This window comes from Panicum hallii, chromosome 6 (assembly GCF_002211085.1).
Source record: "Panicum hallii strain FIL2 chromosome 6, PHallii_v3.1, whole genome shotgun sequence".
Classification (NCBI taxonomy): domain Eukaryota; kingdom Viridiplantae; phylum Streptophyta; class Magnoliopsida; order Poales; family Poaceae; genus Panicum; species Panicum hallii.
This window is the reverse complement of record NC_038047.1, coordinates 39,776,495-39,802,424: the sequence shown is the minus strand read 5'-3', so window position 1 is coordinate 39,802,424 and position 25,930 is coordinate 39,776,495. Positions and strand designations below refer to the sequence as shown.

Here is a 25,930-nt window from a genome sequence, read left to right as displayed (position 1 = left end):
AAGACGAATCTATTGAGATATAGTAATCCATGATTAGCTAATTGTTACTGTAGCATCACTATAGCAAATTATAGATTAATTAGACTTATTAAATTCGTCTTGCTACAATGCTACTATCCCATCCTAACTAGAGTATAATCTAGGCGAAAACATTACCTTCCCATATTTATCTACCAATGCGGGGGAAATCAAACACCACCAACTGTACATAATTATATTTATTAATTACGAAATAAGTTTAACCAATATACAAGACACGGAGAACCCATGCAACGAATGCCGTTGGTATCCTCATTGGACAACTTAGTTCAGCATGTAACAACATGCTTATCGACAGGAACATGACAAACCGGCATATCATGGACTCCTTTCTACTCTTGTTGGCTGACAGCTAACAACAGCTACCTTATGACCTGAAAAGGGCAGAAGAATATGAGCACGGCAACTGATAAGACATTGCAAGCTTTAAGGATTTATTCATTAGGATCGTAAAGTCAAAAAGATGCCATCGGGTGGCCCTTTAAGAAGCAATTGCGGCTCACTTACAACTTTATTCTCTTGAAATATCAGTTCAGTTCCAGACGAAGGATTTATTCATTACGCAAGTTGATAAATGCTACTACCACATAAGAAGTCCAGCTTTATTGCCTAGCTAGTTTGCCACCACTAACTACATTTCTCATTCACCAAAATAGAAATTAAGATGGACGTTTCTTTGTGTCAACTAATTCTAGCGGCACAAAGGTGCTATCTGTGGTGTAAAGTGAAGTACTAGCACACTCATAAAGCACTGTACTTCAGCTTTCTTAATAGCGAGCTTACAGGAGCAACCAAAGTCAAGCAGTCCACCATTTCTTCAAATAACAGCATGTCTGTTGAAGCAGTTGGAACTTCTTCAGTTCCTCTCAAGGCTTATGTAAGAATAAAAGATTGGCAGACAGAAAACCAATCACCAAAGGGATAAGCATTTAAGGTCTCAAAGGCTTAGGTCATGCGTGAATCCTACTCTATCAGCCTCTTTGCTGTCCAATGCACAGAATTTCAATGAACCAGGTACGTCTCTATGCTTGCACATGTGATGGTCAGGTTTTTGTGACCATCAATCAGACGATTAGTTGTTCCAGCATTTTTTCACAACACAGCAAGAATGGTGCATGTATATGAGGTTATGAGCAAAATCTTTTAATAGCAGAAAAACTTGACGAAGTAGATGGGCTTATGCTATACTAAAACAGTTAGCATGAAGCAGGAACAGGAAGCACAATAAAGAAAGAATGGAGGCGTCAAACACTAACAAACAAACTACAAATAATGAGAAGATAGGATATTTAGAGCTAAAAGCAAGAAAAAAAGATTCAGGAATTAAGGCTGTCAAACTACAGCAGCATAAGTTAGTTTCATTCATTTGAAGGACATCAAGGCAGAATCTGCAAAATCTCTTTCTAGCACCTCGTGGACGAAAATAACTAATCCAAATAATAGGTTCCACAGAAAAACTAATTAACCTAGTGAAGTCGATTCTAAACAATGCCCAAAATGAACATTCTAGCAGATTAAACCGGTTTCAAACAGTGTGGTAAACAACTTAAGTCCACATCATCTTTTTTAGTTCAGTCCTTTCTTTCCTTCAATCAAAATTCTGCAGAAAAACAATAGTTTCCTATATTTGTGCACATCTACATCATGAAAACAGAATGTCGAGCATTAAAGTTATCTTCTAGCCTTAGACAAAAAAGACAGGATAATGATACTTCAAAACCATAGATATCCTGTTCATTATTGCACAGTAATGACTACCAGCTTAGCTACGACTTAAGATATTAGATCTAAAACAGAAGCAACTTGCAGATGCACATCTTAAATGATTAGGATGCTTTAATCAAGTCATGATTTGTAAGCATGCGCTTAAATTAACTGAAGAACACCGAGACAAATTAACAGAAAGTAACAACAATTTTATAAGAACACTTACAGATGCGCATAATCTTTGACAACACATGATCAAGGCTCATATAATCAAGAGCAGAAAGTGCCTAAACAACTCATTCACATAACTTCAATTTTGTAGTGCTCACATGATTCAGCGTCATACAATTGATTATTAAAATTCTAACTGAAGAAAGTCAGCTACCCAGGCATTTGCCCGATCAACTAGCCGAAAACATACAGCCAAATAAAAAACCAAAGTGTAACATGACCTACGACATATTATGATCACTATTACAGAGCATGAAAACCATTGACTCCACTGAAATTGTTTAGTTCATAAAGGCTAAGCAATTCAATTCATGCTCCAGGGATGCAAAACAAATTCAGCAAGTAAGGTTGAGAGATTTGCTGCGATTTGTTTACCTGATAATGGGAACCTCTGGCTCAATCAAAAAAGCCATCCCCCTCGCGGGCCTCCGACATGACTGCATCGGACTCAGGGTGCGGAGGCCACTCAGACGACACGGTCTCGCCGCTATTGGCAGGTCCACCAGCTCCGTCCCCGGTGACAGCCTGCGCGAGCTGCGTGGGCGACGCCGAGACCGGAGCAGCCACCGCCGCACCAGCGTGTACGCGGCCGCGGCGGCGGGTGGTTGTCGAGAAGCGGATGGTGATCCGCGTGGGCGGCGAGTCCTGCTCCGACGGCGCGGCCCCCTCCGGGAAGGGGATGCGGAAGCGGCAGACGGGGCAGGAGTTGTGCATCTCGAGCCAGGTGACGATGCAGGAGGAGTGGTAGAGGTGGGCGCAGGGGAGCTTCCGTGCCTGGGAGGCGAGGGGCAGGTCGTCCTTGCAGATGGCGCAGGCGGCGGCGGGCTCGGCCACCTCGACCGTGGGCAGCGCGGCGATGGACGCGGCCGAGGCGGGGGGCTCCCCGCCCCTGGCGGCGGCGGGGGCCAGGGGGAGGCCGAGGTGCCGGTGGAGTACGGCGGCACCCTCGCCGGGGCGGTGGGGGTGGTCCCGGAGCGCGGACATGGCTGCGACCGCGGCGAAGTCGCCGACGAGGGGCCCTTCGTGGGGCCCGTGGCCGACGAAGCGCCGGATGAACTCGCGCGCGGAGTCGTAGTCCGTGCTGAGCAGGTCGACGTCGTCGTCGTCGTCGTCGTCGGAGAGCTCGGATGAGGAGGATGAGCCGGAGCCGGAGACGGAGACGGAGCCGGGGAAGGGCGGGGGCGGGGGCGGCGACGGCGGCGGCGGAGGGTTCTCCTCGAGGAAGCCGCGGCAGCAGCTCGGGCAGACGCGGTGCGGAGAGGAGGGCGGGGCGGGCAGCGGCCCGTGCCGGTCGGCCGTCCTCCCGCACTCGTAGCAGTAGAACAGCCCGGGCACCGGCGGCGGCGGCGGGGACGGCGGCTCGCCGGCGGGCGGGGAGGGCGAGGGCGCGGACGCGGACGCGGACGCGGACATGGTGGGGGCCTGTCCTCCCGCTTCGGGACCTCCGCCTTCGGTTCCTCCTCCGGGTCGCCGCCGCCTCGGCATCCCCTTTCCTCTGCTCGTCTCGGGGGCTGGGGATTTGTTGCGGGAGCGCCGCGCCTCCGCTCGCGGCGCGCCCTCCCTTTCCGCACCGCGGGGCCCGCTGCTGGCTGCGGGGGCCACGCACGGCGCGGCCGCGTTAAATTCCGGGCCCGGAAGCCCTAGTGGGGCCCCGCCGGCTTCTGCGAAATGTGACATGCCTGCCCTTTGTCCAGTTGTCCCGCGGTCGCCAGCCGGCAATGCAAGGGAGGGGTTTTCAAGCGTTCCTGTTGGGGTTTTTCGGTTCCCCGCTCCGCTTAGGTTGAGTGCTCATCGGCCCGGCGGCGATCGGCGAAGACGCAAAGCGAACGTTAAAAGCATAGTCACGTTAATTAACAAGCTGATGAAATAAGGAGACTGACGTGTCTACTCATCATTTTTTCTAAAAAATACATATAATTGTTTCATGCTCATTCTAGCTCATCAACCTTAGATCAATATAAAGATTGGAAATGTTAAATACTCATTATGTGTCATCAACCTATTTTTGGGATGATCTGCGGAATGTCCTACTCCCAAAACTAAGATTTACTGAATTACACTCATTTGCCAGGAATAAAAATATCTCTCTATAAAAGGCCATATCTCTGTCTCAGCTATACAACATATTTCACATTCCTTTTTCAGATGAAGTGTTCTCTCAATACTTATGGTAACTGCAGAAAATGATATTTGGACATACATTTGGGGCCAACATTACTCTTGCTCAAAAGCTTACCGGCATCGAAAAGGACATTCTGAAACAGATCCGATTTACAAGTGACTTTGGAATTCATGCTGCCAGCTCAAACACAAAACTTTCTTCTAGCTTTTGCTATAATATAGACTTAGTGCAAGGGGGCTACTTAGAAGAAAAAATATGTTTCTTGATTATTATAATTGTGCTATTTGTGATTCAGGGTGTGAAGAATCTCTGGAGCATCTCTCCTCCACTGCAGCTTTGCCTCTTAATGTTTGGTTCTCATTGGTTTACACAGTAATCTGAATTTGAATCCACTACAAGTCCTTAAAATTTTCAGAACAACCTTTAAGTGCCATTCTTCATGGAGATAATAATTTTAATGTGCTGGAGTGTCTAGATCTCTAGGAATGCTCTTGTTTTTTACTCGAGAACGTCTACAGTTTTGAGTGCAATAGAGTGTTTCAAGCATAACTTTGCAATGGTTATCCATCGAGCAAAGGCTAGGAATGTTCCATTCAAGACAACATGGCTAGAAAACTTTAGCACCATTAGTTCTGTGTAAAGTTTGTACCTTTTAATTCCTTTAATATATATCCAGTAGGGGATCTACCCTCCTGTTCCCTTAAAAAACAAATAATATTAAAAAATATACAACAATGTCAAAGATATCCTTTGTTCCTCCCCGCCGTGAAACCGTGAGACCTGCAAATGCATGTTAAATATCGATTGTTATTTGCTATCGTGATTATGGCGCTCCTACACAGATTATGCGCTATACGCTTAACATTTGTTATGGGAACCGACTACCGAGATTGCATATCTGATGCACCGCTGTACCTTTTCAACGACATGGGACCGAGGAAACACGAAGGACGCGCCGCATTGCATCATTCTTTAATATTGTTGCGTTTTTGTGGTGCACTATATCATTGGTATTTGTCATGCGAGCTGGATCTTATGGTATGCCAGTATGTGGATGCTCCTCCCTTACAAGGCGAGAAGATCAAACATGCTAGAGTTGGCTTTGTATTGATGATGATGACATACTACATGCCCAATACTTGTCATGTGTGACTCAAGGTTGCGTGTCCGATATTCGCTAACACTCCTACACTTATGCATGATGCCACATATATTTGAGAATTGTGCTTATTGATCATAACTTCATAAGAATCAATGATTGCTAATGTACATAAAAATTAGTCAGCCTATGTGATAAGAATAGTCATATCGATCTTCATCTATATCTACCACTATGGCGCTCATGTGAAAATAGTATGATGCACATGCAACATTTTTCTTGTGAACTCAAGGTTGCACATGCCCGGCTGATGCTATACTTTTTCAGCATGGAATGCAAAAATCTAGCAGTGTCAATTTTCTAGAAAACACGGAAGGTTGTGTCATGTATGATCATTCTTTAACGGTATTGCATTGTTATGGTGTGGTACCGGCTCAAAATTTGTAATATGAGATGTATCTTGCTTGTTGAGAGCGTGTTAACTCTTTCCGGAGACTAAAAACATGTTCGCACTACATACAAACAACTGCTCCCTTCATTTCGTTTTAAAATATAGTTCATTTTGGCTTTTCTAGATTTCTAGTATTTGCTATGCATCTAGCTATAATGTATATCTAGATACATATACAAATCTATGAACCTAGAAAAACTATAACAATCTATATTTTAGAATGGATGGAGTACACATCACGTTCATTGGCGATATAATGCTTCGACGGTGTCGCACTACATACTTGACACTAGTCCCGTGAGTTAGAGTTGCATGCAATGTGGTAAATAGCAAGCTATGAAGTTTAGTGGCAGCCTTCTCTAAAAGCTATAGAAAGGTATAGCGGACTATAGCGAAAGCCAAATCATTTAACGGAATGATAAAATAATTAATAATTAGATATAAAATTATAATCATTATTGGTCTAACATCAAAAAATAAACTCTAACATATCTCTTAACAGTCGACACTACATTCATTTAGTTGTATCGGTTCTTTCTTTGAACCAATGACACCACTAAAATCTACCAGCAACTTGACATTTAGCACTGCTAAATCTCGCAAAAGTCACTTTAGTGGGTATTTAGCTTTGCTAAATCTCGTAAAACCTCTTTAGTGGATATAGCAGACAAATATTGCATAGCATAATGGTAGATCTCCTAAAAGCTATTTCCAACATTGGTTGCGTGTCAATCGCATAAGGATGCTCCTTTCCTTACAAAGGTGAGAAGAATCGGCAAGAAGGTGAGAAGAATCGGCAAGAGTTGGTTTGTATTATCGATGATGTCCCGCTACATTGTCTTGTCACCCGGAGTATTGCGCGCCAGCTATACGCTAACACTCCATGTATACACCTAACACCCCATGCCCCATAGATGATGTCATGCTATTTTTTCTGAGTGTTTTCAATCACCTTTTAACCAACGAGACTTTGATATGCAGCAAAGGCCTCTACCCAAATCTGGTTGAGAAAGAAAATACAATACAGCAAACAATCAGAAAATTATCGAAAGGAAGATTGAAAAATGAGGACAAAATCAGCCGGGCGGCGTGCATGGTCAGATTGAGCTCCTGGCCTGGCATCGTACTCCACTCCACCCACACAAGTGCCATGCTTCAGAACGAGCGGCCGGCCTTGCCATCGTTGTAACCGGAGGAGGCTGCTCGCGGATATCGAGGCATCGAGCTCGATCGCGAAGAGGTGGTCGCTCGCGTCACTGTTGTCGGCGGCGTTTTGACCAGACACAGGAAGCTGGAAGTGGCCCGGCCGGCAGCGGCGCCGGAGAAGTCCCTGCTCCTGCAGACGACGAACCGACGAAGGACATGCCCATGCCCTCGCCCTGGCCTGGCAGCTCATGTCGTAGTACTGGCCGATGGTGCCGAACACGAACGCCGTGGAGAAGAACGTCACGCCGGGCTGCGTTTGTTCACACAGCCCCTTCAGCACCGTGGTGCCATTAGCCAGCATGATGAGCAGGACTCGAGGGAGAGGTTCCCGTCGAAGAACGAAGCCGTTGCAGGTGAGCACCGTCCCGTTCATGGCTTTGTCCCACTCACAAGGCCTCGTTCGTGAGACTAGGAAAGCCTGTTCGTGTTTTTGCCTTAAAACGGATGAATGCATTGCTCACTGGTCACTAGTACGTCTTTCTGCACAGTTTGCTGCGTTTCACGGGAAAGAAACACATGGACAAGTTTCTTTCTCATGGTTGCTGTGCTCTAGCTGCTGTTGGCTGCAAGTCTGCAAGCGGCCGGGCATTGCAGATGTAACAGAATAAGTTGAATTCGTCTGCTCTGTTTGGAAACTGGGAGGAGGATTAGTCACCGATGTTGGTCCAATAGCTAGCCTTCCTTTTGTCCTGATGCATCATACTCGTTGATTCAGATTTCAGACATTCCGATGACTGCATATGTGAACTGTCCTCTTTGTTGTAGAGAAGAAAAGGGAACAAGTTAATTGCAACGGCCGCATGACCACAAATCCACAGTGCATCAGAAACGTTGCTAGATATATAGTCGCAAGTAATTGCTGCAGGTACTATACTGCTGTACATGAACTGCGAATGATGTCACACGGTTCAACACCGCAATGATCTTCTTTGGGCCTGAAACAGAGCAATTTTGGTGGGCTCGGATGGTGGTTGGCCCGTGTTGGCCAATTGCTGTTGGCTTTCGGCCTATGAAACACAAGAAAATGACAACTGAAAACAAAATACGAATGACAAAGTGGTTTAAGCCGTCGTTTTTTGACTGGAAACAATATAAGGAAATAGACAATTATCATATAATAAGAAATACCTTCTTTTTAATGAGAAACGTTTGGACTAACACGCCCATTTAGCTTGTTATGTTTGGCCCAATCTAGCTGGTTTGGGTCACGTAGAAGCCCCTCAAGCCTGAACTAAAACCGATGTCTTCATTTGGCCACTCGTTCTCAGCTTTGATCGTGATTTCCAGCCTAAACCATCGAATTCACCACGAACAGCGCAAGTCTTTTGTTCTGGCACAAAGCCGCACTGTAACAAAAACTAACCCTGATAACCTAGCATCTCAACAACGACGCTTTGGCCGAGTGGTTAAGGCGTGTGCCTGCTAAGTACATGGGGTTTCCCCGCGAGAGTTCGAATCTCTCAGGCGTCGGCTGTTTTTTTCTTCTGCAGAATGGTTCCATAAACATTCTTTCATTTTTATATTTATCAGATCTTGATATTATAAGAATACCAAAAAGACGCAAAAAAATTTATCCGCTTTTTGTATTTCGGATATATCCTCCAAAATGTCCGTAAGGTATTTTGAGAATACAAACATTAGCAGATTCAACTCGATTCTTGTTTATAACGTGTTCACGCTGATTTAAAATGAAGCTATCGATGAAGAAAGCTTCGTATAGTATTATTTTTATGATAAATAGCTAAAGATCGGTTATTTTAATGGTATGATCCAATTTTCCCTTGCATCCCTGCTATTCCCCTTCCAGTATAGCGATGGAACTTACCAGACACCTTCCCCCTTTGCCCCTGGACTTCCAGAGTATTCCGAGCCAGCACCGAAGCATCCAGAAGCAGCCGCCTCCTGCTCTAGAAAAACTCCGGTCATCCTCCCCGCACCACACAGGCAGATCCAAACGCGACCCGAGCCCGACCAAACCCTAAGCCCCGCATCTCCCTCCCCCTCCCCCAACCCTCCGCGCGAGCCATGGCCAGGTACGGCGAGGGCGACAAGCGGTGGATCGTGGAGGAGCGCGCCGACGGCACCAACGTCCACAACTGGCACTGGGCGGAGCGCGACTGCCTCGAGTGGTCCCGCGCGCGGCTCTCCTCCCTGCTCGCGGGCCTCACTGTGCTCGACGGTGAGGGCGGCCTCACGCTCCGCACCGTCGCGCTCGACAAGCTCGACGGCGAGGCCTACGTCAACATCCGCAAGGGCAAGGTCATCCCGGGGTACGAGCTCTCCCTCACCCTCTCCTGGGAGGCCGAGGCCGCCTCCGAGGCCGGCGCCGCCAAGGTCGCCGGCGCCGCCGAGGTCCCCTACCTCGCCGACGAGAACGCCGACGAGGACCCCGACCTCCGCGTCACCGTCCGCGGCGACGAGACCCCGCTCGCGCGCCGCGCCAAGGACGCCTTCCTCTCCCGCGGCAAGCCCCTCGTCCTTGAGAAGATCCGTGAGTTCGTCGCTGCCATGGCCAAGGGCGGCCCGGCCAAGGACGAGCTCGAGTCCAAGAAGACCTCCGCGAAGCCGGCCCCCGCCGCCGCTCCGGGCGCCGCCCCGGCGGCCAAGAAGGAGGAGCCCCCCGCTCCTGAGCCGGCGGCGAAGGAGAAGAAGGCCAAGGGGAAGGACAAGGAGGGGTTCAAGACGATTGAGATGACGGAGAAGTTCTACTGCCGCGCCAAGGACATATATGAGATCTTGATGGATGAGAACAGATGGAAGGGGTTCACGCAGAGCAATGCGAGGATCAGCAGAGATGTTGGAGGGGAATTCAGCCTCTTCGATGGGTCCATCACCGGCGTCAATGAGGAGCTGCAGGAAGGAAAGCTGATTGCCCAGAAATGGCGGTTCGGGAGCTGGCCGGACGGCCTGTATTCCTCGGTAAGTTTCTCACACGATGGATGCCTAATCTATCTATCTATGCCAATAAATCATTTTGGTATTGCTTGGGTATGGCCAACCATATACTGCATATCAAAACTAAGGATGTCGAAAAAAAGTAAACGACGATAAGTGATTCACTCAAGGATTAATATTTGTTTTGTCAAGGAACAAATAGAAGTTTGATTTGCCTAATTGAGGTTGATGTTTGGTAGGCATGGTAGATTCCTCCCATCTGAATTCAAATTGCTAAAATCGATAATGGGATGTGAGGATTCATGCCGGTCAATTTAAATGTTCACTTTGTTACATCTAGCCAAATACATTTAACAGCAAATATTTCTCAACGTTAAACGCTCGCTTTTGGTTGTTCAATTTGCTTTGGTGAGTATCGGTATACTGTTTCCTGCAATGTGTCTTAGTCATGGAATCATTCAATTTTTTTTTATGAGTTGATTAATCAGTGAGTGAACACTTTAGGTTGCTGAAAAATTTCTTCTATGAATAGGGTTTTCTGCTATGAATAGCGGTGAGAGTCACCAATTCACACCCTTATTTGGCTATTTGTGAATATATGCACCAGCGCTGGTTAGTGTGCCCTATTTTTGTCATGAATTAATTGGGAATTGAGCATTTTGTTGAAATTTGTGTATGCAACGCCTCCATACACTGCATTACATTTGTGGGTGGATGTAATTTTGAAAGTAGTATTGTTGGCTTTTGCTTACCTTGTGTTTTGGGTGCTTAACAAGCTAGAATGTTTTCAATCTGTTCAAGTGCTGCTGTCTGGCAATTGCTGTATTTCTTTTCTTTAATAGGTAAAATAGTGGGCTTATCGGACATTATGTCTATAAATGTAACTGTGCATGCATGGATTTCCTTAACCATTTTATTTTCAGTGTCACCTCACTTTGTGGTATGAAACTTGAAATGCAGGTAAGGTTGGTGTTCGATGAGCCCGAATCTGGAGTTACAATCATAAAGCTCAAACAAACTGATGTGCCTGAGGAAGACAAGTATGTTTTGATTATTTATCATGCCGTTTCCTGTGCATTGAACTTCAAATCTGCTAAAACAGTCTCAAGTTACTTATAATATGTCGCTCTTGCGCTATTGTAGGTATGGCAATTCAACTGTGGTGGAGAACACGGAGAGGGGCTGGAGAGAACTCATTTTCCAGCGGATACGTGGAGTGTTCGGTTTTGGGATCTGAAGAAGTGATACAGCCTGAAGCTGGGTCTCTAATTTTTACTGAGTCGGGCCTTGGATGCCATAGTTATCCATGTTTTACTCACCCAGTTATTCCATGTTGTTAAAAGGCAAAACTCAGCATACCATGGTGGTCAAAAAAACATCTGTTATTCATCACGCTAGAATGCGTTGTTTGGTAAACATGATCATTTTGTGGTTGTGTGTCTGCTAGTGTCACACGATGACACGAGTAATGGACTGTAGATAAGGAGTGCCGTGGATTGAAATTAGGTTTACGACTGAAGTATTACCGTGTCCTGCTGGTCGCATCTGTTATTCGCATCTGCTATGTCAGTTGTGGCAGATCGGATCAGAGGTTGAGTACCTGCCGCTAGAGTACTGCTGGTAGGGTTTTTGTAAGCGTTCCTCCAGCTGATAGGGTATTTTGGTAAGCATCACTTGATTTTCTAAAACTCCGGCTGGATTTAACCGATGTTAAGCAAGTGGCTTACCGATATAGGGAGTGGTACTAAAAAAAAACATGGAGTGGTACGAAGTGGCGCGTACAGACTTCAACAAAGAACGGGTAAGCCAGTGGATTGCCACAGCATCTTCAATGAAAATGGGCAAAAGAATCAAAACAATAAAAAAGCATTTGAAACATACTTGCAATTTTTGAAAAAAAGGGTAAAAACCATTCTTGTTTAGTTTCTATTGAATGGGGGTGCAATTGTGCTAGATGACACCTGGAATTCATCTTTGTATGCATTAATCTAGAAAGATTTTGAATCTTGCAGTGGCCAAGTTTTAAACCTTTTTCAAAGCTTCAAAGTATGTTTGTCGATAATATCTTTTGTTGATTTTCACCATATTATCTACTAGTACATCGACATTGGAGACTAGAGAAAGGATGACTGTGTGGACATACATCACATGGTCTCAACTCTCGAGGCTTTCTGCTGCCACGTTTTAAGCTCCATGAGACATCTTGTTTCCACAACTGAGGTGGCGTTTATTTTCAAAAAAACAACTGAGGTGGCGTAGTGGAGGAACTGAGGGTCTAGTAATCTAGTTGTCGGAACCGGTGTTCATCATCTAGGGATGTGGTGGTGTAGCGCCACGCGCTGGCGACTCATCTGGTGTGATGCCCCCAACGAAGCAATGGCTGATGTCACATTGGAGGATGATATCTGAGAATGGTCTCCTCTAGATTTCTAGTATATTAGTCGTAAGGCAAACGTTCTCAAAACGGGGAGCTCATGCAGTGTGCATTTGCACATGACTTTAGTTAGCGTGCAAAACCACTCTATTAAATGGAATTAGCAATTAGCAAGCATTGCTTTTAGGATCTGTTTGGTTTCCACTTTTAGTCGCTTTTAGTAAGTTTAGGGACTAAAGTTCCAAACAAAATGACTAAAAGTGACTAAAAATATTTTAGTCCCATTAGCTCCAAAAGAGTAGCTAAAAGAAGCTAAAAGAAGAAGTTGAGAGGGCTTGACCCTCATTTTAATCACTTTGTTTAGAGCTTTAGTCACTTTTACTAGAACCATATCCTGCAATAAGTAACTACTTGATCATACTCCAAATTGTCATGATTTCTGAGAGATTATGCCATGTGCTTAGAGAAGATAACCACTTTACTCTCACTACCACCTACATTTTGATTTCACTTTTCAGTGTATAATGAATATGATATTAAATTAGACACCTCCGTTTTAATAGATGATCCATTTCATCCGCGTAACATGTCACATGCAAATGAAGGAAAGTGAGGCCATAACATGATCCTACATTTCTTATTCTTTTAACAATCGTTAAACAATTGTAATATGTTACTTTCACTTTCTAACCATTGGATCTAGACCTCAAGGGAACTACTATTAAAATTCCAAAGCATCTTAAAATTTGATTTCTCTTCCTACGGTTCCCCCACGGTAAAAAAAATCTAACCGTTTTGAGTTTCCTCCGCCTTAATAAGTTGGCTTACCTTCCAGTCTTCCACCAAGGCACACCGCCAATAGAAGCAAATCCATTTTTCTTCTTATTCCTTTTTCTTTCGCGTGCGATTCTAATAAAATTCAGAGACTAAAAATCCAACTAGGTAAAAAAGATAAAACTAGCTGGGCTTTCCAATGGGCTCTCTGGGCCTAAAGTGCCATGGACCAGAGACTCAGCCCAACGGCGAACGAAGAACAAAGTAGCCCACTCTGAATGGGACCTAGGGTTGGCCACTATATAAACAGCCCCATGTCCACCTATTCCTCTCCATCAGCCCGCCGCCTCGCCACTGCCGGAGCTAGTTCCGCCGCCGCGGCGAGAAGGTAGGAGCGTCGACCTCTCGCGTCGACGCCCTTCATCCCTCTATCCCTCTTGCCCATCCATCCATCTCTCTTCCTCTCTCGTTGCGGGGCCGATGAAGAGATCTATTGTCCGTACCATCTGATTTTCTGATGCATCCTATTTGCCAAATTTTCTGAGGCCCCAGATCGATCTCCCCAACGCTGCTCGCTGCATTTTTCTTCTTTTTGTTGGTATTGATTTGGTATCGCCGTGGTTATGCGTTTTTAACTTTTTGGTGTCCCCAATGGCAACAAATTAGAGTCTCTGATGCGCTTCTTCCCGTAGCGCATTCAGCGCTGTACGTTGCCGACAGCGATCTCGGAATAAGTTATCATGCATTCGCCGCTCTCTCGTGCGGCTTGTGCATCCCGATGTCCAACAGTTCTCTCGCTGTCTCGCATCAGTGCGATCCTTGCAGTCCAAAACCCTTGCATCTTTGATCTGCTGATTTATGCAGGCTTCTATTTTTCATTGCTACTGGACGAACGCGTAGATCTAGCCTCACCTGCTGGATAAATTGCTCACAGAACGGACAGACATTGCTCTGTTGGTGATGCTCTGGTACAATATGAGCGATTTAAAATCACTATATCTGTGTAATAATGTAGCTGGCAATAACTGACTGAAGACTATTGCATCACGGTCACTACATATCTGTGGTAATTTGGAAGCTAAATCCAAGCTTTAATCTTTTAGCTTAGTACAAAAATTTACACTCCGAGAGCTACATTTGTCTCAAATGTTATTCCTACTCGATAACTGAAGCAAAATCCTGTGGCTGACTGGCTGTGTAGTCTACGACCCTGGCAATATCTTGCCGTTGTACATCTTATCAAGCAACTGCTTGGCTTCTGGTCGCCGGAGGAGTCCCTTGTTGTTCGGCAGCCCAGTTCCAAGACAGACTGGGCAGACCAACTTCCCTCGGCCTAATGATATTAATAAGTAGCATGATTAATACTTGAAAACAAATGCTCATACAGAATTTTCAGAAAATGTTCAAACATACATGCTTAAAATATGGAGTGTGTTCATAACAAGACCAAACGGGTGGATTTTGAATGGATATGCATCTCGTCGGTATGATCAAACTTACAAATGTTCCATATACCACAAAGGCAGAACTAGCAAGAGCATACCATAGCAATTCGGGCACTCTGTGAATTCATAGACATCTTTTGCCCTCTTTCTGTTGAGGGCCTTCCATTTTCCTGTGCCACCGCACATATCACCTGAATCCAGCTGAAAGTGAATTCACTCCAAGAAAAAGAACCACCATTTGTAGTTTTGCCAGAACTATACTCCACATAAAGTTCAAAAAGGGAGGAAAAAACTTGCTACATAGTGGACCAATATTATTAACTCAGCTGTGCAAAAAATAGCATGCAAACTCTGCTGCTTTGTTGGTTCTTACTAGAATTTAAGCAAACAAGATGTGGGCAGTGGGTACTTGAAGTGAAACGGAAGTGCAAAGCATGATTCGCTGTATTTGCATCTGAACGACATACGGCAAGTTGTTAGCTATTCCGATCAACAAAACTACTGTTTCTATAATTCTTTTATAGAAGGTGGGCACCGGCCCGGGCTCCCTTGCTATAGGTGCAACAAGCTAATGCTAGCACATTGCAACGGTAAAATCATGTTTGAAGTTCTTTTGTGCGTTGGCTACTACTGGAGAGAAGCAAGGCAGGTAGTAGTCAGCACGTGTGTATTCAAACCAACACTAGAGATCAGAAAATTAAAAGAGGAGGGTCAATAACTAGAATCAGTTTGAATAGCTAGCGTTTCAAACATGATCGGCTGTGGTCGCAATCTTCTTCTACTGGATATCGTAATAGAATTATCTTAAGCTCGGCCCAGGCTCTCCTTTCGATCCCTGGATCAGCCACTGAAGGTGGGTACTCTATTGATATGATTGCAGATTCTCAAGAACGCAAATCTTATGAAGTCTGTAACTGATGAAGTCATTCAGCATAAAACAGGAACACACAGCGATTAAGTGATGCGAGACCCTTACATATCACAGCACCGCTGCCGTTGCAATTTCTGCAAACAGCTTTCTGTATCCCAGACTTGTTCGTCATATCTGCGGCGATTCCATTTGGTGTACAAATTGTTGGGCCTGTTGCACTGATTAGGGTTACAGCACCTAGGCAGACAAGACATTTTCGTCTTGAAGGTCTAGTTTCTTCATCCTGTATAAATGAAACAGATGCTTCTTAAGCTTGTTATTCTAAATGAAATGGAAAAGCAATTTTTAGAATCTAAAATGCCTATATGCTAAAGATATGATTATAGTAAGAACCTGCCACGCGCTACCACACACAATATGAGATCAGGCTCACCATCCTTATTCATGTTTTTCAATTATGGTTGTAGCCTTGTAGGTCCTAAGGCCTAACTGCCTAAGGGATAACTTAGCTTGAACATTACAAATGTTGTACAGGCCACTGCAATCAGATGCTTGTTTAGCGAACATCACGAATTGGACATCAGGAGAGGGAATAACTCACAACCTTGTCCTTGCGCATGTCTCCACATCCCCGTGCATCATCACCTTTCGAGCAACACCTGATCTGAGGTCGCACTGAAGCACAACCATGCCAAAAACTGAAAGTTAGCCTCATCAGTCATCACCGAAGTTAACACAACCATATTTCTCCAAGAAAACCATTTCCCCTAAAATAAGCAGAATACTACGGTTTACGCAGCAGCACGGAAACAATGCTACACCCTGAAAATTAGCTGCCCAAGCATGAGCACTCCGAGAGTACTCTCCCTTAGAGCATGAAGACTCACCTTTGCTCGGCCGGCAGGCTCCGCTACCGACGGCGGAAGCTCGACGGCGCGAGAAGAACTCGGGGGAGAGCGGCGAGGCCGGCGAGAGGAGCGAGTGGCAGCCGGTGCCCGCCATTGCCACCCGGCTCTCTCCGTCGCCTCTCGCTTGCTCGGTGTTGTGCGGACGAGAAGAGGAGCGAGCGAGCGGCTGCGCTGCTGGAGATTGGGGATGGCAAATATCCGGTCCGGTTCGGACCCGACCATGTTAGGGCGACCGGGTCCGGCCCAGTCCGGCTCAGACCCAACGAGGACGAGGGCCGAGAGCCCGAGAGCCCGAGAGTCCGAGACTAACCCAAGTGGCCGGCGGCGAGGCGACACGCGGACGCACCACCCGCTGGCGGTGGCGCCGCCGAGGCCGAGCCATGTCGTCCGCGCCCACGCGCTCACGCCCCCCGGCTTCCGCCTCGGGCTGCGGCAGGCGCCTGGCGGAGGAGACGAAGCGGCCCTTCCGGCCCGCGCCGGACGACACCAAGCCGGTTCTCCGCGACCCGGTTCGTCCTCCCAGCTGACCTCTGATTCCCCGCTTGTGCGGTCGTGCTGGTGCGCTGAGGATGGCTGCTCTGCGTGCAGATTTCCCGGTCGTGCTGGTGCCCAGCCTCGAGTCTCAACTGGATCCCGATGGGAGATTTCAATAAAAAAAATCCTAAGAAACTGGAACCTGAAAACCAGTAGCGATCGCGCTTACAAGCTAAACAACTTCATGATCGAATCTTCAAATTCAGGTATGCACAAGCTTTACAAGTTAGGATCAGAGTTTTGATCTCTAGAGCACATCAATTAACTCCCCATTTCACAGTACACAAATATCTCACACTGGGCAGAAATGTTACCAGAGCTCATAACAGGAACGGGCAGGCAAAATGTAGTGGAAGTTTGCTGCAGCCGATGCTGTCCTACTGCGGAAGAAGCGAACGGAGGGCTAGTGATACAATCAATCAATGGGAACAATGTGCGTTCTCGCTCATGTCGCTCATCGTCATCCTTTGATCAGGCAATTCGCTTGAGCAGAGCAAACCCAGCTCAAATATTGGCAAAAGAGAGGCATTCATGCCACAGGTAGAAGAAGAAGTATCTTGCAGCAGCTGATCGTCCAGAACACAGGCAAGGTCAGCAGGACATGCTTGTTGAACCCGCTGCCCAATGTTTAGTACTCCATCGAACATAGGACCTGTGGGTCTCTTTCCAGGGAACACTTCAAGAAGCATGATTCCGTAGCTGAACACATCACTCTTGCGCGATGACCTTCCAAGAGATCCATATTCTGTTCAACACTCTTACTCTATTGCTATACCTTGGCATCCATCGGCGATGTAAGGATTGCCTTGATAGCCATCAGAGCACTGGCACTTGTACCCTTTAGCAGGACCCCAGGCATAATCTGATGTGTTTATAGGCAATAGCTGTGGGGCACTGCGGCATTCTGGGGCAGAGGCATTTGTAGGACATGCCATGTTATAAACTATGACCCAGTTTAGCGTTTGCATGGTTTCAGGAGGCGTGAAGTTAGTGTCACTAATGGTATAATTGTAACCCTGGTCAGCTATGTAGATCGAATCTGTTGACTCCGGACGACCAGGATCGAATGATCCGTCAAGCTTGTTGATCTGGATGCTGTAGAAAGAATAGCCTATATAGATGTTTGCCTGACAGCACACAGAGCTGCAAGAAGCGACCAATTTGTTCCTCTCTCCTCCCCGGACGACGGCCTGCACGTCCCAGCTTTCCACCAGTAGCATGTTTGTGTCCTCCGACAAGAAGTAGGGCCCGTCTTGCGGTGGCGGGAGGCCGAGCCCCCATGTTCCGTTCACGGCGCGGCCGTTACCATCACCTCCGCGACGCGCGAATTCCACGCGGCTGCTGTTGATGCGCACCGTGCTGTGCTCAACGGAGATCTCCAGCACCTGCACGGTGCCATCGCCGAGGAACAGCTTCGGCGGGCGGTGGGAGAGGTGGCAGGTGAGGTTGAAGCCGAAGGCGTGGTAGCAGCCGGGCTCGACGCCGAACGGGTGGGGGATGCTGATGTTGCCGCAGATGCTGGTGCAGCCACCACTCCGCGTCCCGGTGGCTGCCGCTGCCCCGAACGGCAGCAGCACTAGTAGGTAGTAGCGTTACAATGGCGGCGGCCAACTCCTCTACTTGTTTCTGCCTTCTCCATTGTGTTGTGTGTGTGCAAGGATATACTGCCGCGTAGCCTTTTTAATTGCTACGTCCCTCCACTCGTATAAAAGTGATATACTGTAGTTAAACTATACAAGGTTGCTACCCAATAGAACCTGCCGACAGTCGTCATCCGAATCTTCCTTCGAGAATCTTCACACACTGTCTTTGACTGTATTTCTATTCTGAACTGGAAGGCTGGACCTCTGCTTGAGACCTACAGGAAAACGGTTGGTGTAACCTGCTAACGGTATTTTAAATATTAGTTGGTTCTTCCAACCATGGAGGTAGCCTCCTCACCTCACGCTCGCTGTGAGATGACTGTCATTGATTCATGGTGTGTTATGTGTATCTCAGTTAGCTCTTCCCATCATGAAGAGACAACAGTAACCTTACTTGGAACTGATTTGTTGTGCTACGTACTTCAATCATTATCTCTACCAATTATGAGCACAACAGGCCGTTGACTTAGTCTATATGCACACTATGACGACTTGACTGCGAGTCTGTGACAGCGGGACTAAGTATTCTTATTTGCAAAAAGAAAAAGAAAAGCAGGTAATACCGAACGCGTTAAGTCATATCGGACAAATTTCAATTGATTCCGTAAGGCCTTTCTTATGTGAACGGATGCTAGGTAGTAACAGGGAAGAATGCATGGTTGCTTCCTCTATTCCTTGGTTTCTTCTATCCTTGGTGGAGTAGAAGAGAAGAGGTCAAGAATGCCAGCACAGCAAAGTAAAAAAAAAAGATTTGTTTTTTCTTGTCTTTCCCTCTTAGTTGTCTCCTTATGACTCTTGCTTTTATCCTTCGTTTCGGCCTTCAACTGTGAGTGGTTAAAGAACGAAGAATGTCATACTGTTCTTGATCCCTTGAGGTTTCATTCATTTTTTGTTTCCATTCTGATTTTCTTTGGAACTTCTAATTTGTTTGATCGATCAAATAAGAGAAGTCACATGTTGCAATGTATGTATCATTCACTATAAAAAAGCATTTTTAGAAGCGGGTAAAAACGTATTTTTAGGGAGGGGTAGCGCATCTGTTGCTAGCTTTCACAGCTAAAAGTAACTGTTTGCAGGGGCGGGTGCGTTACGCGCCCCTGCAAATCCATTTCCAGGGGCGGGCACCCCCTCACCCGTCCTTGGAAATGCATTTGCAGGGGCGGGTGACCCCCCAGCCGCCCCTACAAATAGGGACTAAGTATTCCACGTCACCCGCCCCTACAAATGCATTTCCAGGGGCGGGTGAGGGGGTGACCTGCCCCTAAAAATGGGTTTCCCGCTATTTTTTGAGATTTGCGTTCCCGCCAATTTTGATCTCTCAATCTAGTTTGCGATCGTGACGTGGAATATGTTCGGTAACTAAAAATACTTATGCATACAAAATTAAATTATATGAAAATCAAACATCATTAAAGTACATCATTCAAGTGCATATTAAATATATGTTTTTCCTCTATTCCTCCCTAGGAATGCTACTAGAGGTGGCATGGTGCCGTTGATTGTCCCACTCACGAAGTCCAATATATTTATCTTGTGTTGCCAAATCTTGTGCTCCGTGAAAAAATTTGCCCCTCACGTTGGCCACTTCATGCATAATGAAACGGCACAAATCGTCAACTACATCTAGAAGTTATTTCTCGTGGAGCCGGCCACCGTGTTTCTCCAGGTGAATCTGCTATTATTGAATCCATGGTAAAATTAACTAACCAAGTGCTAGTTACAGTAAAAAAATCAATGTACACATATGCATCTTTCCCTAATAAAGAGTAGCGCCTTACACGTTCGGGATCAGGAGTATATCTCCCTTGCACCCTTAGATGCTCGCACATATAGTACTCATAGTATACGGAACCCGCGGGTTGCTTGTGGCACGGGAACCTTGTGCGTATAGTCATTTTCTCTGGTTTGTCGGTGGGATGATTTGATCCTTTATGAATGTAGAACTGGTAAGCCCTATTTTAAAATGAAAGAAATGGAAAGTTAATTTATATATGTATACTTCTGTATAGAAATAAGCATGATGTGCATATGGAAGATAAGAAATTCACTCACAATTGTAGAATTTCTATGAATTCTTGGTGTCTCTGGTTGACCAATCCAAGGAGTCCAATACGAGTAATCTTCCAAGCTTTGGCTGTAGATGGAAAGCAATCCAGTAATTTCTGAAAAAAATATTATGTACGATTTGTAAGCAATCGAGTGGTTTATTATATCAAATGGTTGATATTAGACTTGCTGAATGTGGTACGGTGCAAATATGACATCCATATCTTCCCATCGTGTCATTATGCGATATGTAGGGCGCAACCCTCTTCACAGTCTCTTGGTGAAATTTATGTCGTTCCTTTTATTTTTCTTTCTTTGTTGCAAATGGCTTTAGGTAGTCGTCGTCGTCCTTCATCCATTTTGGCCCGGCGTGCCTGGCCTCGCAAATCGCTACGGGGTCAAGGTATCGGACCTTTTTCTTTAAAATAATAGCATCCATTGTTTGCATCCTATAGAATATAATGCATGACAATTAAATATTTGTGCATATACAGTACTTTAGGTCATAATATAAATCAAATTAGTATCCATGAGGCACTTACATGGATCAGAATTAAACCATTTCAATACCAAGTTGTTGGAGGTGGAACATATGTTGGATGTCTTCAAAATCAAACGTGATATCAAAGATTTGTTGCCTCTTAAGTCCGAATACATCCGGATGGTGCGGAGCATATTTAGTTTTTAACCCAAGTATACATGCCCTCTTGTACCAATTATAAAACCTCCGTATAAAACTAGGACAATCCCTTAGTGCCCAGTCCTGTAGCGAATCTTTTCCGTACCGAAACTTTAAAGGAGCATCATCTAAGTCTGGAAGGTCATCAACCCCAATGTCCTTTTTGTGCTTCGTGTCAGTGTTGGGTGTAGAAAAGCTCCACCGTTTGCTGACACTACAATCTGCTGAATTATCTTTTGACTTAGCCTTCTTAGCGTTTTCATCAGACTTCTTGTTTGTGGTGTGCCATCTATTCACAATTTCTGACCCTTCCTTTTCATTTTGGTAAGACCGCAACACTCGAGGCAACAGTGATCGGGCCGGTAGCGGAGCTAGTGGTGATACTGAGGCCTGTGGGGATGGCTCTCGTGGTGGTGGTGATGTTCCAGCTGGCGGTGATTGTGAGGCTGTTGGTGATGGCTCTCATGATACTGGAGCCGTTGGTGATGGCAGAGCCTGAAGTGATGGCTCTCGTGATACTGGAGCCACTGGTGATATAAAAAAATATCTCATGGTTGTGGTGATGGCAGGGCCGGTAGTGAATGCTCTGGTGCTGCCTCCTGCTCTTGTTGTTGTGGTGCTGGCGAGATATAGTCCGGAGCAGCCAATGGCACCTGACCAACCAGTAAGATATCTCGTTTGTGCCATAGAATGGTGCTGCCGACACATTCTCCAAGGCAACTCTTTCCATATGCAGTGGGGATGTCTATCTCGTTATCCTCATAGCTTATTTCAAAAGTTGCTCCACTTGTACGCATGCATATAGGGCCGGGATCGGTTTTCCCTCAAATAAACCCCTAGCTGGATGCATCTGGGTCTTGGCAACTTTCTTTTTATTTCCAGCTCTGCCGACCGGATAGAGCAACAAGCAGGGAGTAATACTCGTTATGGTATCCACCAGGTATTGTTGAGCTGTAGTCGAGGCATCACTGCTCAGTGCACATGCCGGACTCGCTTGGCAAAGTACTAGAGGTTGCAAGACCACCATCTGTTGCTGCCCCATCTCTTGCGACGGGTTGAACATAAGTAGCCCGACTACTGCTGCTCTGCAAGTGTTGCCATGAACAAATTCTTGAACTTTGCTTGCATTGCATTCTCTGCTGCTACCACGATTTCTTCTTTATAGCGGTCATGGCTCCTGTACCTAGCCCGGTCCTTCTCGAACCCATCCTTGATGCTCAACGTAGAGGACAGGCCTCTGACACAGCCTCCATGCTCTTTGGACCCAATGGCTATATTGAGCACATCCTTCTCCCTATGGGGTTTAAACTGACCTATTTTCTGAAGCTCGGCAAGTTGTAACATTTTTTCTGCCACCGCTTCGGTCTCGGGTCGATTAAATTTTGGTTTCCCTCCAACTATCTTTGGCTTCCTTGCTTCAAGCCACCACCATCCACGTTCGTCCAAGCCTTCATAAGGGTCGGGCTGCCCAGTAGCTATTGTCGCCTCTCTTTCACGACGCCACTTCTCGACCATCCTTTGGTACCCACCTGGCCCAAGGTGGAGTCTATGTATGTTGCTCTTTGCTAGTTCACTTTGCTTCTGGCTTAGAGCTAAAGCTTCTTCGGTGGTCTTCCGTCGAACAAACTCTTCCCATTGTGCTGGTGTAATATCTCCGTAATCTGCAAATGGCGTTTGACCCTTCTGGATATACCGGGTATTCAGTTCGCTCTTCCACCGGCGGAAAGTTTCACCCAGCATCTTCAGAGCATAATGCTTTGCTTGTTCTCTAGTTCTTCTGGGCAGAATAAAAGTTCTGCTCAATAATTGCCACATCGCTTCTTTTCTCCTCTCAGGAACCAGGGGCCAATTAGGGATTGTTGGATCCAAAACCATCTTTGTTCTGATTATATCACCGATAGCATTCCGTAACTTTGCTACAATCTGCGGAGGATCTATAGGCTCTCCTGCCATGCTAATTGCATTGGCCCTTCAGGGTATTGGTTTCTTCCTCGCTAACCCTGTTTCCTTTTGTTTTGGCTATCAGAGGTTGTACTTGTAGGATCGGGACCCGAGCTTTCATTGTCTTCCTCTGTGGGGCTAGGGGGTCGGCGTCGGCGCTTACTCCTTCCTGTCGGAGCCGCCTACACAGATAATACACGTCATACAAGTCATTACTCATATGGTCTGCTTCGTTGTAATTAATCGTGTATTCATTACCTGGCGTGCTTCCGGTTCATAATCCGGATCGAACGCCTCCCCTGACCGTCTTTCTCTTGCCGGAACAGCGTGTGGATCAATCGGATCATGCTACTTGTTTCCTACCCAAGCGCCTTGTCCAATCCTAGGGCCCTGCACGTCCCTAGATTCGACACCGACGTTGTCGGACTCCTTGTTCCCAGATTGGTCACCGACGTCATGCTCGTTGTCCCACTCCATCTGGGATGCAATATGTTCAAGCTCATCTTGCAATGCGGCATCATCCCTTCGTGGGGAAGATGACAACGGAGGATCCATCTACGACTTCTACGCTACATAGCCATCGAATATATATTTTAATAAATATTTCAATTCACAACGAAATGAGAGAAAGAAATTTCTTACAAATAAGAAATTCATGAACATTTCACATTTAATTCATGAACATTTCACATTAAATTACAATTATTTTGAATAGAAATGCTGCAAATATATACATCATTAGAGGTCAACATTTGCTCAGCACTTATTAGAGGTCAACATTTGCTCCGCAATGTCAATATTATCACTCTCTCTATATGTCTCCACCATTTGCTCAGCACTAATTATCACCAATTTAAACAGGTAAACTCGTAACATATACCACCAGAACCTTCCATCAAAGAAATGCTTTTTGTAGTAGTGCATTGACACCCCACTTTATTAAACAGTAAGTTTTGGTACTATATAGGAGGTGAATAAGTTTATTCACAAATCAGCCTATTTCTGAAAATACAGAACACGTTCTAGTCATACATTCCTGAATGGATTAAAGATAAACAGATGCATCCTGTACAGCCCAACAGCAACAAATGGGTGCCTAATATATGAGTTGATATTTGGCAGTTGTAACCCAGCTAAAAATGCAGAATATAACGTACCTCACGTCAGTGTTTAAGTAGCAGAAAAACACAAAACGACGAACTATGGACAAGGACAGAGAGAAAACCGAAAGTCATCTAAATTTCTTTAAATTCAAGATAAAACGATGAACCGTGCACAAATACAGAGAGGTCGTGCCCAGTTTCTGAACACACAAGTACTACGAGGTACTAATTGAGCTATGAAGACAACAGAAATGGCAACCACACTGAATATCTCCACCTTCTTGCTACTACTGCCTTTGCAGTGGAAGTTTTTGCCTTCCAAGCCACCTGCAAGGTCTTTATCTTTAATCTGCAACAAAAGCTAAAAATCTTGACAGTACATATGCATCCTCTCTCCCTTTCCGTGGACACACTTTTATCTATGCGAGTTGAGGGAGGAAGCGCGCTTGGTGAGGAGGACCCGGGGCCCGTCGTTGGGGTCCTCGAAGAGGCAGACAAGCACGGCGGCGTGGACCTTGGAGGCGGCCGGACGCGGGCTTTTCGCGGGGACGGCGTCCGCGGCTGCGGCAGGGGCGCCTACTGAGGAGAGCTCGCCGGAAGAGGAGAGAGAAGGGAGGGGCATACCTGGTGGATGCCCGTCACCGGCGAAGGGCTGGGCAAAGGCGTGACGAATGGCGCCGCCGCTCGCGGGGAGGAGGCGTGGGGAAGGGAGGCACCGCGCGGAGGGAAGCTTGAGGCCGCGCGCGGAGGGGAGGCCGGGAGCGGGCGGCGGCGGTGGCTGGGAGCGGGCGGCGGTGGAGAAGACGCGCGCATGGGTGGCGGCGGAAATTTTTGGCAGCCTAACGGCGTTTGCTCGCGCGCTCGCCCGGGATCTGAAAATTTTTTTTAAGTCACAATCCTCGTAGAAAAAGGATTTTAGGAGCGGGCCGGGTGTCATCCGCTCCTACAAATCCTTTTCCAATTTCCACTAAAAATTCATTTAATACACGAATCATAGCAAAACACATTGAAAAAATTTAAATTTTTTACCATTAAGCAAAACTGCAGGAGAACACGTTGTGCACTGGTTGCTCCTCGTAGCCAAAGCGTCAAGCACTTGGCGGGCAACCCCGCCGGCAGCGCAATCCAAACCGGCGGCGCCACGGACCGAGATGAGTGAGCGAACAAGCTAAGCGAAGATGGTGCCGTACGTGCTTGCCGTGTTGAGGAGGGACGAGGATCTTACAGTGCGGAGCCCTGCGAGGTGAGGAGTGGAGCCCGCCGCCGTATAGCCGCGCCGGGCGCCAGAGCTCACGCGCAGCCAGCCACCAGGAACTTGGAGGCCGGATGTGGCGGCTCGCTCTGCACCAGGGGCAGGGGCATGTACGTCTCCGTCTCAACTCGGAGGCACCGACTGTGGCATTCTGTGGGCACCTCGCTCCCTCGACGCGCGCGCCGCCGCAGCAACGGAAGCACCTCCCGAGAAGCTCAGGCCGTCACCGGCGGCCGCGCGCAAAGGGTACTCGGAGCCTGGATTTGGCGGAGTCCCGCGCGGCATCGCGGCGAACCAGCGGAGGTCGGCGGCGGCGGCGCGGACGGCGGACCTCCATGTGCCTACTCCCGAGTCGCCGCTCGCCGGCCCCAATTTCCTTCAAAAAGAATATTCACATATAGGCCCCCAAATTCTGAAAGGAAAATTGGTATTAATCCATTATCTGCACATACAAGACACTAGCATCGAGGACTACCGTCGCCGCTGACGTCAGGATCCTTGACGCAAATGTCGAACAAATTTCCAGGAAATGCTAAGTGTTGCTGCTGGTTAAGCATGTTTTGGTACGGTCATTTAGATAATGATCCTCGTACGGTGCGGATATTTCCGT

The 25,930-nt window shown here is 46.6% G+C and overlaps 3 protein-coding genes, 2 long non-coding RNA genes and 2 other non-coding genes across 10 annotated transcripts; 4 read left to right on the top strand and 3 right to left on the bottom strand.

Moving 5' to 3' along the window:
• Positions 1-203: 203 nt before the first annotated feature.
• Positions 204-3,594, bottom strand: LOC112897013 (probable E3 ubiquitin-protein ligase RHC1A). The gene is made up of 2 exons (XM_025965173.1): positions 2,353-3,594; positions 204-413 (listed from the first exon to the last, which is right to left on the bottom strand). The coding sequence occupies exon 1, from the start codon at positions 3,460-3,462 to the stop codon at positions 2,374-2,376; it is 1,089 nt and encodes a 362-aa protein (XP_025820958.1). The 5' UTR covers positions 3,463-3,594; the 3' UTR covers positions 204-413; positions 2,353-2,373.
• A 4,649-nt stretch (positions 3,595-8,243) lies between these two features.
• On the top strand, positions 8,244-8,325 carry TRNAS-GCU. Its single transcript has one exon. It is a non-coding gene; the product is annotated as a tRNA-Ser (tRNA).
• A 460-nt stretch (positions 8,326-8,785) lies between these two features.
• Positions 8,786-11,192, top strand: LOC112897014 (activator of 90 kDa heat shock protein ATPase homolog 1). 2 transcript variants are annotated; one of them, XM_025965174.1, is made up of 3 exons: positions 8,788-9,774; positions 10,711-10,790; positions 10,894-11,192. In XM_025965174.1, exons 1-3 carry the CDS (start codon positions 8,881-8,883, stop codon positions 10,985-10,987), a joined length of 1,068 nt encoding a protein of 355 aa, XP_025820959.1. In that variant the 5' UTR covers positions 8,788-8,880; the 3' UTR covers positions 10,988-11,192. The 2 variants fall into 2 exon arrangements, with proteins under 2 accessions (XP_025820960.1, XP_025820959.1); XM_025965175.1 differs by lacking the exons at positions 10,711-10,790; positions 10,894-11,192 and adding an exon at positions 10,283-10,636 and having other exon boundaries at positions 8,786-9,774.
• A 2,181-nt stretch (positions 11,193-13,373) lies between these two features.
• On the top strand, positions 13,374-13,447 carry LOC112898655. Its single transcript, XR_003229915.1, has one exon. It is a non-coding gene; the product is annotated as a small nucleolar RNA snoR117 (small nucleolar RNA).
• Positions 13,448-13,874: 427 nt separating this feature from the next.
• On the bottom strand, positions 13,875-16,309 carry LOC112898003 (protein PHOTOSYSTEM I ASSEMBLY 2, chloroplastic). Of its 2 annotated transcripts, none has more exons than XM_025966410.1 (5): positions 16,102-16,309; positions 15,816-15,889; positions 15,320-15,497; positions 14,442-14,534; positions 13,875-14,231 (listed from the first exon to the last, which is right to left on the bottom strand). In XM_025966410.1, exons 1-5 carry the CDS (start codon positions 16,214-16,216, stop codon positions 14,101-14,103), a joined length of 591 nt encoding a protein of 196 aa, XP_025822195.1. In that variant the 5' UTR covers positions 16,217-16,309; the 3' UTR covers positions 13,875-14,100. The 2 variants fall into 2 exon arrangements, with proteins under 2 accessions (XP_025822195.1, XP_025822196.1); XM_025966411.1 differs by having other exon boundaries at positions 15,819-15,889; positions 16,102-16,306.
• Positions 16,310-16,446: 137 nt separating this feature from the next.
• Positions 16,447-17,104, top strand: LOC112898004. 2 transcript variants are annotated; one of them, XR_003229814.1, is made up of 3 exons: positions 16,447-16,631; positions 16,711-16,862; positions 16,974-17,104. It is a non-coding gene; the product is annotated as an uncharacterized LOC112898004 (long non-coding RNA). The 2 variants fall into 2 exon arrangements; XR_003229815.1 differs by having other exon boundaries at positions 16,937-17,104.
• A 7,387-nt stretch (positions 17,105-24,491) lies between these two features.
• LOC112897746 lies at positions 24,492-25,710 on the bottom strand. The gene is made up of 3 exons (XR_003229735.1): positions 25,098-25,710; positions 24,693-24,940; positions 24,492-24,629 (listed from the first exon to the last, which is right to left on the bottom strand). It is a non-coding gene; the product is annotated as an uncharacterized LOC112897746 (long non-coding RNA).
• Between the last annotated feature and the right edge of the window lie 220 nt (positions 25,711-25,930).

Excerpts from the sequence above, each read along its gene's own strand:
- LOC112897013 (XM_025965173.1), bottom strand. The coding sequence starts at position 3,462 with ATGCCGAGGCGGCGGCGACCCGGAGGAGGAACCGAAGGCGGAGGTCCC.
- LOC112897014 (XM_025965174.1), top strand. The coding sequence starts at position 8,881 with ATGGCCAGGTACGGCGAGGGCGACAAGCGGTGGATCGTGGAGGAGCGC. Across the intron at positions 9,775-10,710 it reads CGGACGGCCTGTATTCCTCG|GTAAGGTTGGTGTTCGATGA; the intron begins GTAAGTTTCTCA and ends CTTGAAATGCAG. Across the intron at positions 10,791-10,893 it reads GATGTGCCTGAGGAAGACAA|GTATGGCAATTCAACTGTGG; the intron begins GTATGTTTTGAT and ends GCGCTATTGTAG.
- LOC112898003 (XM_025966410.1), bottom strand. The coding sequence starts at position 16,216 with ATGGCGGGCACCGGCTGCCACTCGCTCCTCTCGCCGGCCTCGCCGCTC. Across the intron at positions 15,498-15,815 it reads ACATGCGCAAGGACAAGGTT|GATGAAGAAACTAGACCTTC; the intron begins GTGAGTTATTCC and ends TCATTTATACAG. Across the intron at positions 14,232-14,441 it reads AGAGTGCCCGAATTGCTATG|GCCGAGGGAAGTTGGTCTGC; the intron begins GTATGCTCTTGC and ends TAATATCATTAG.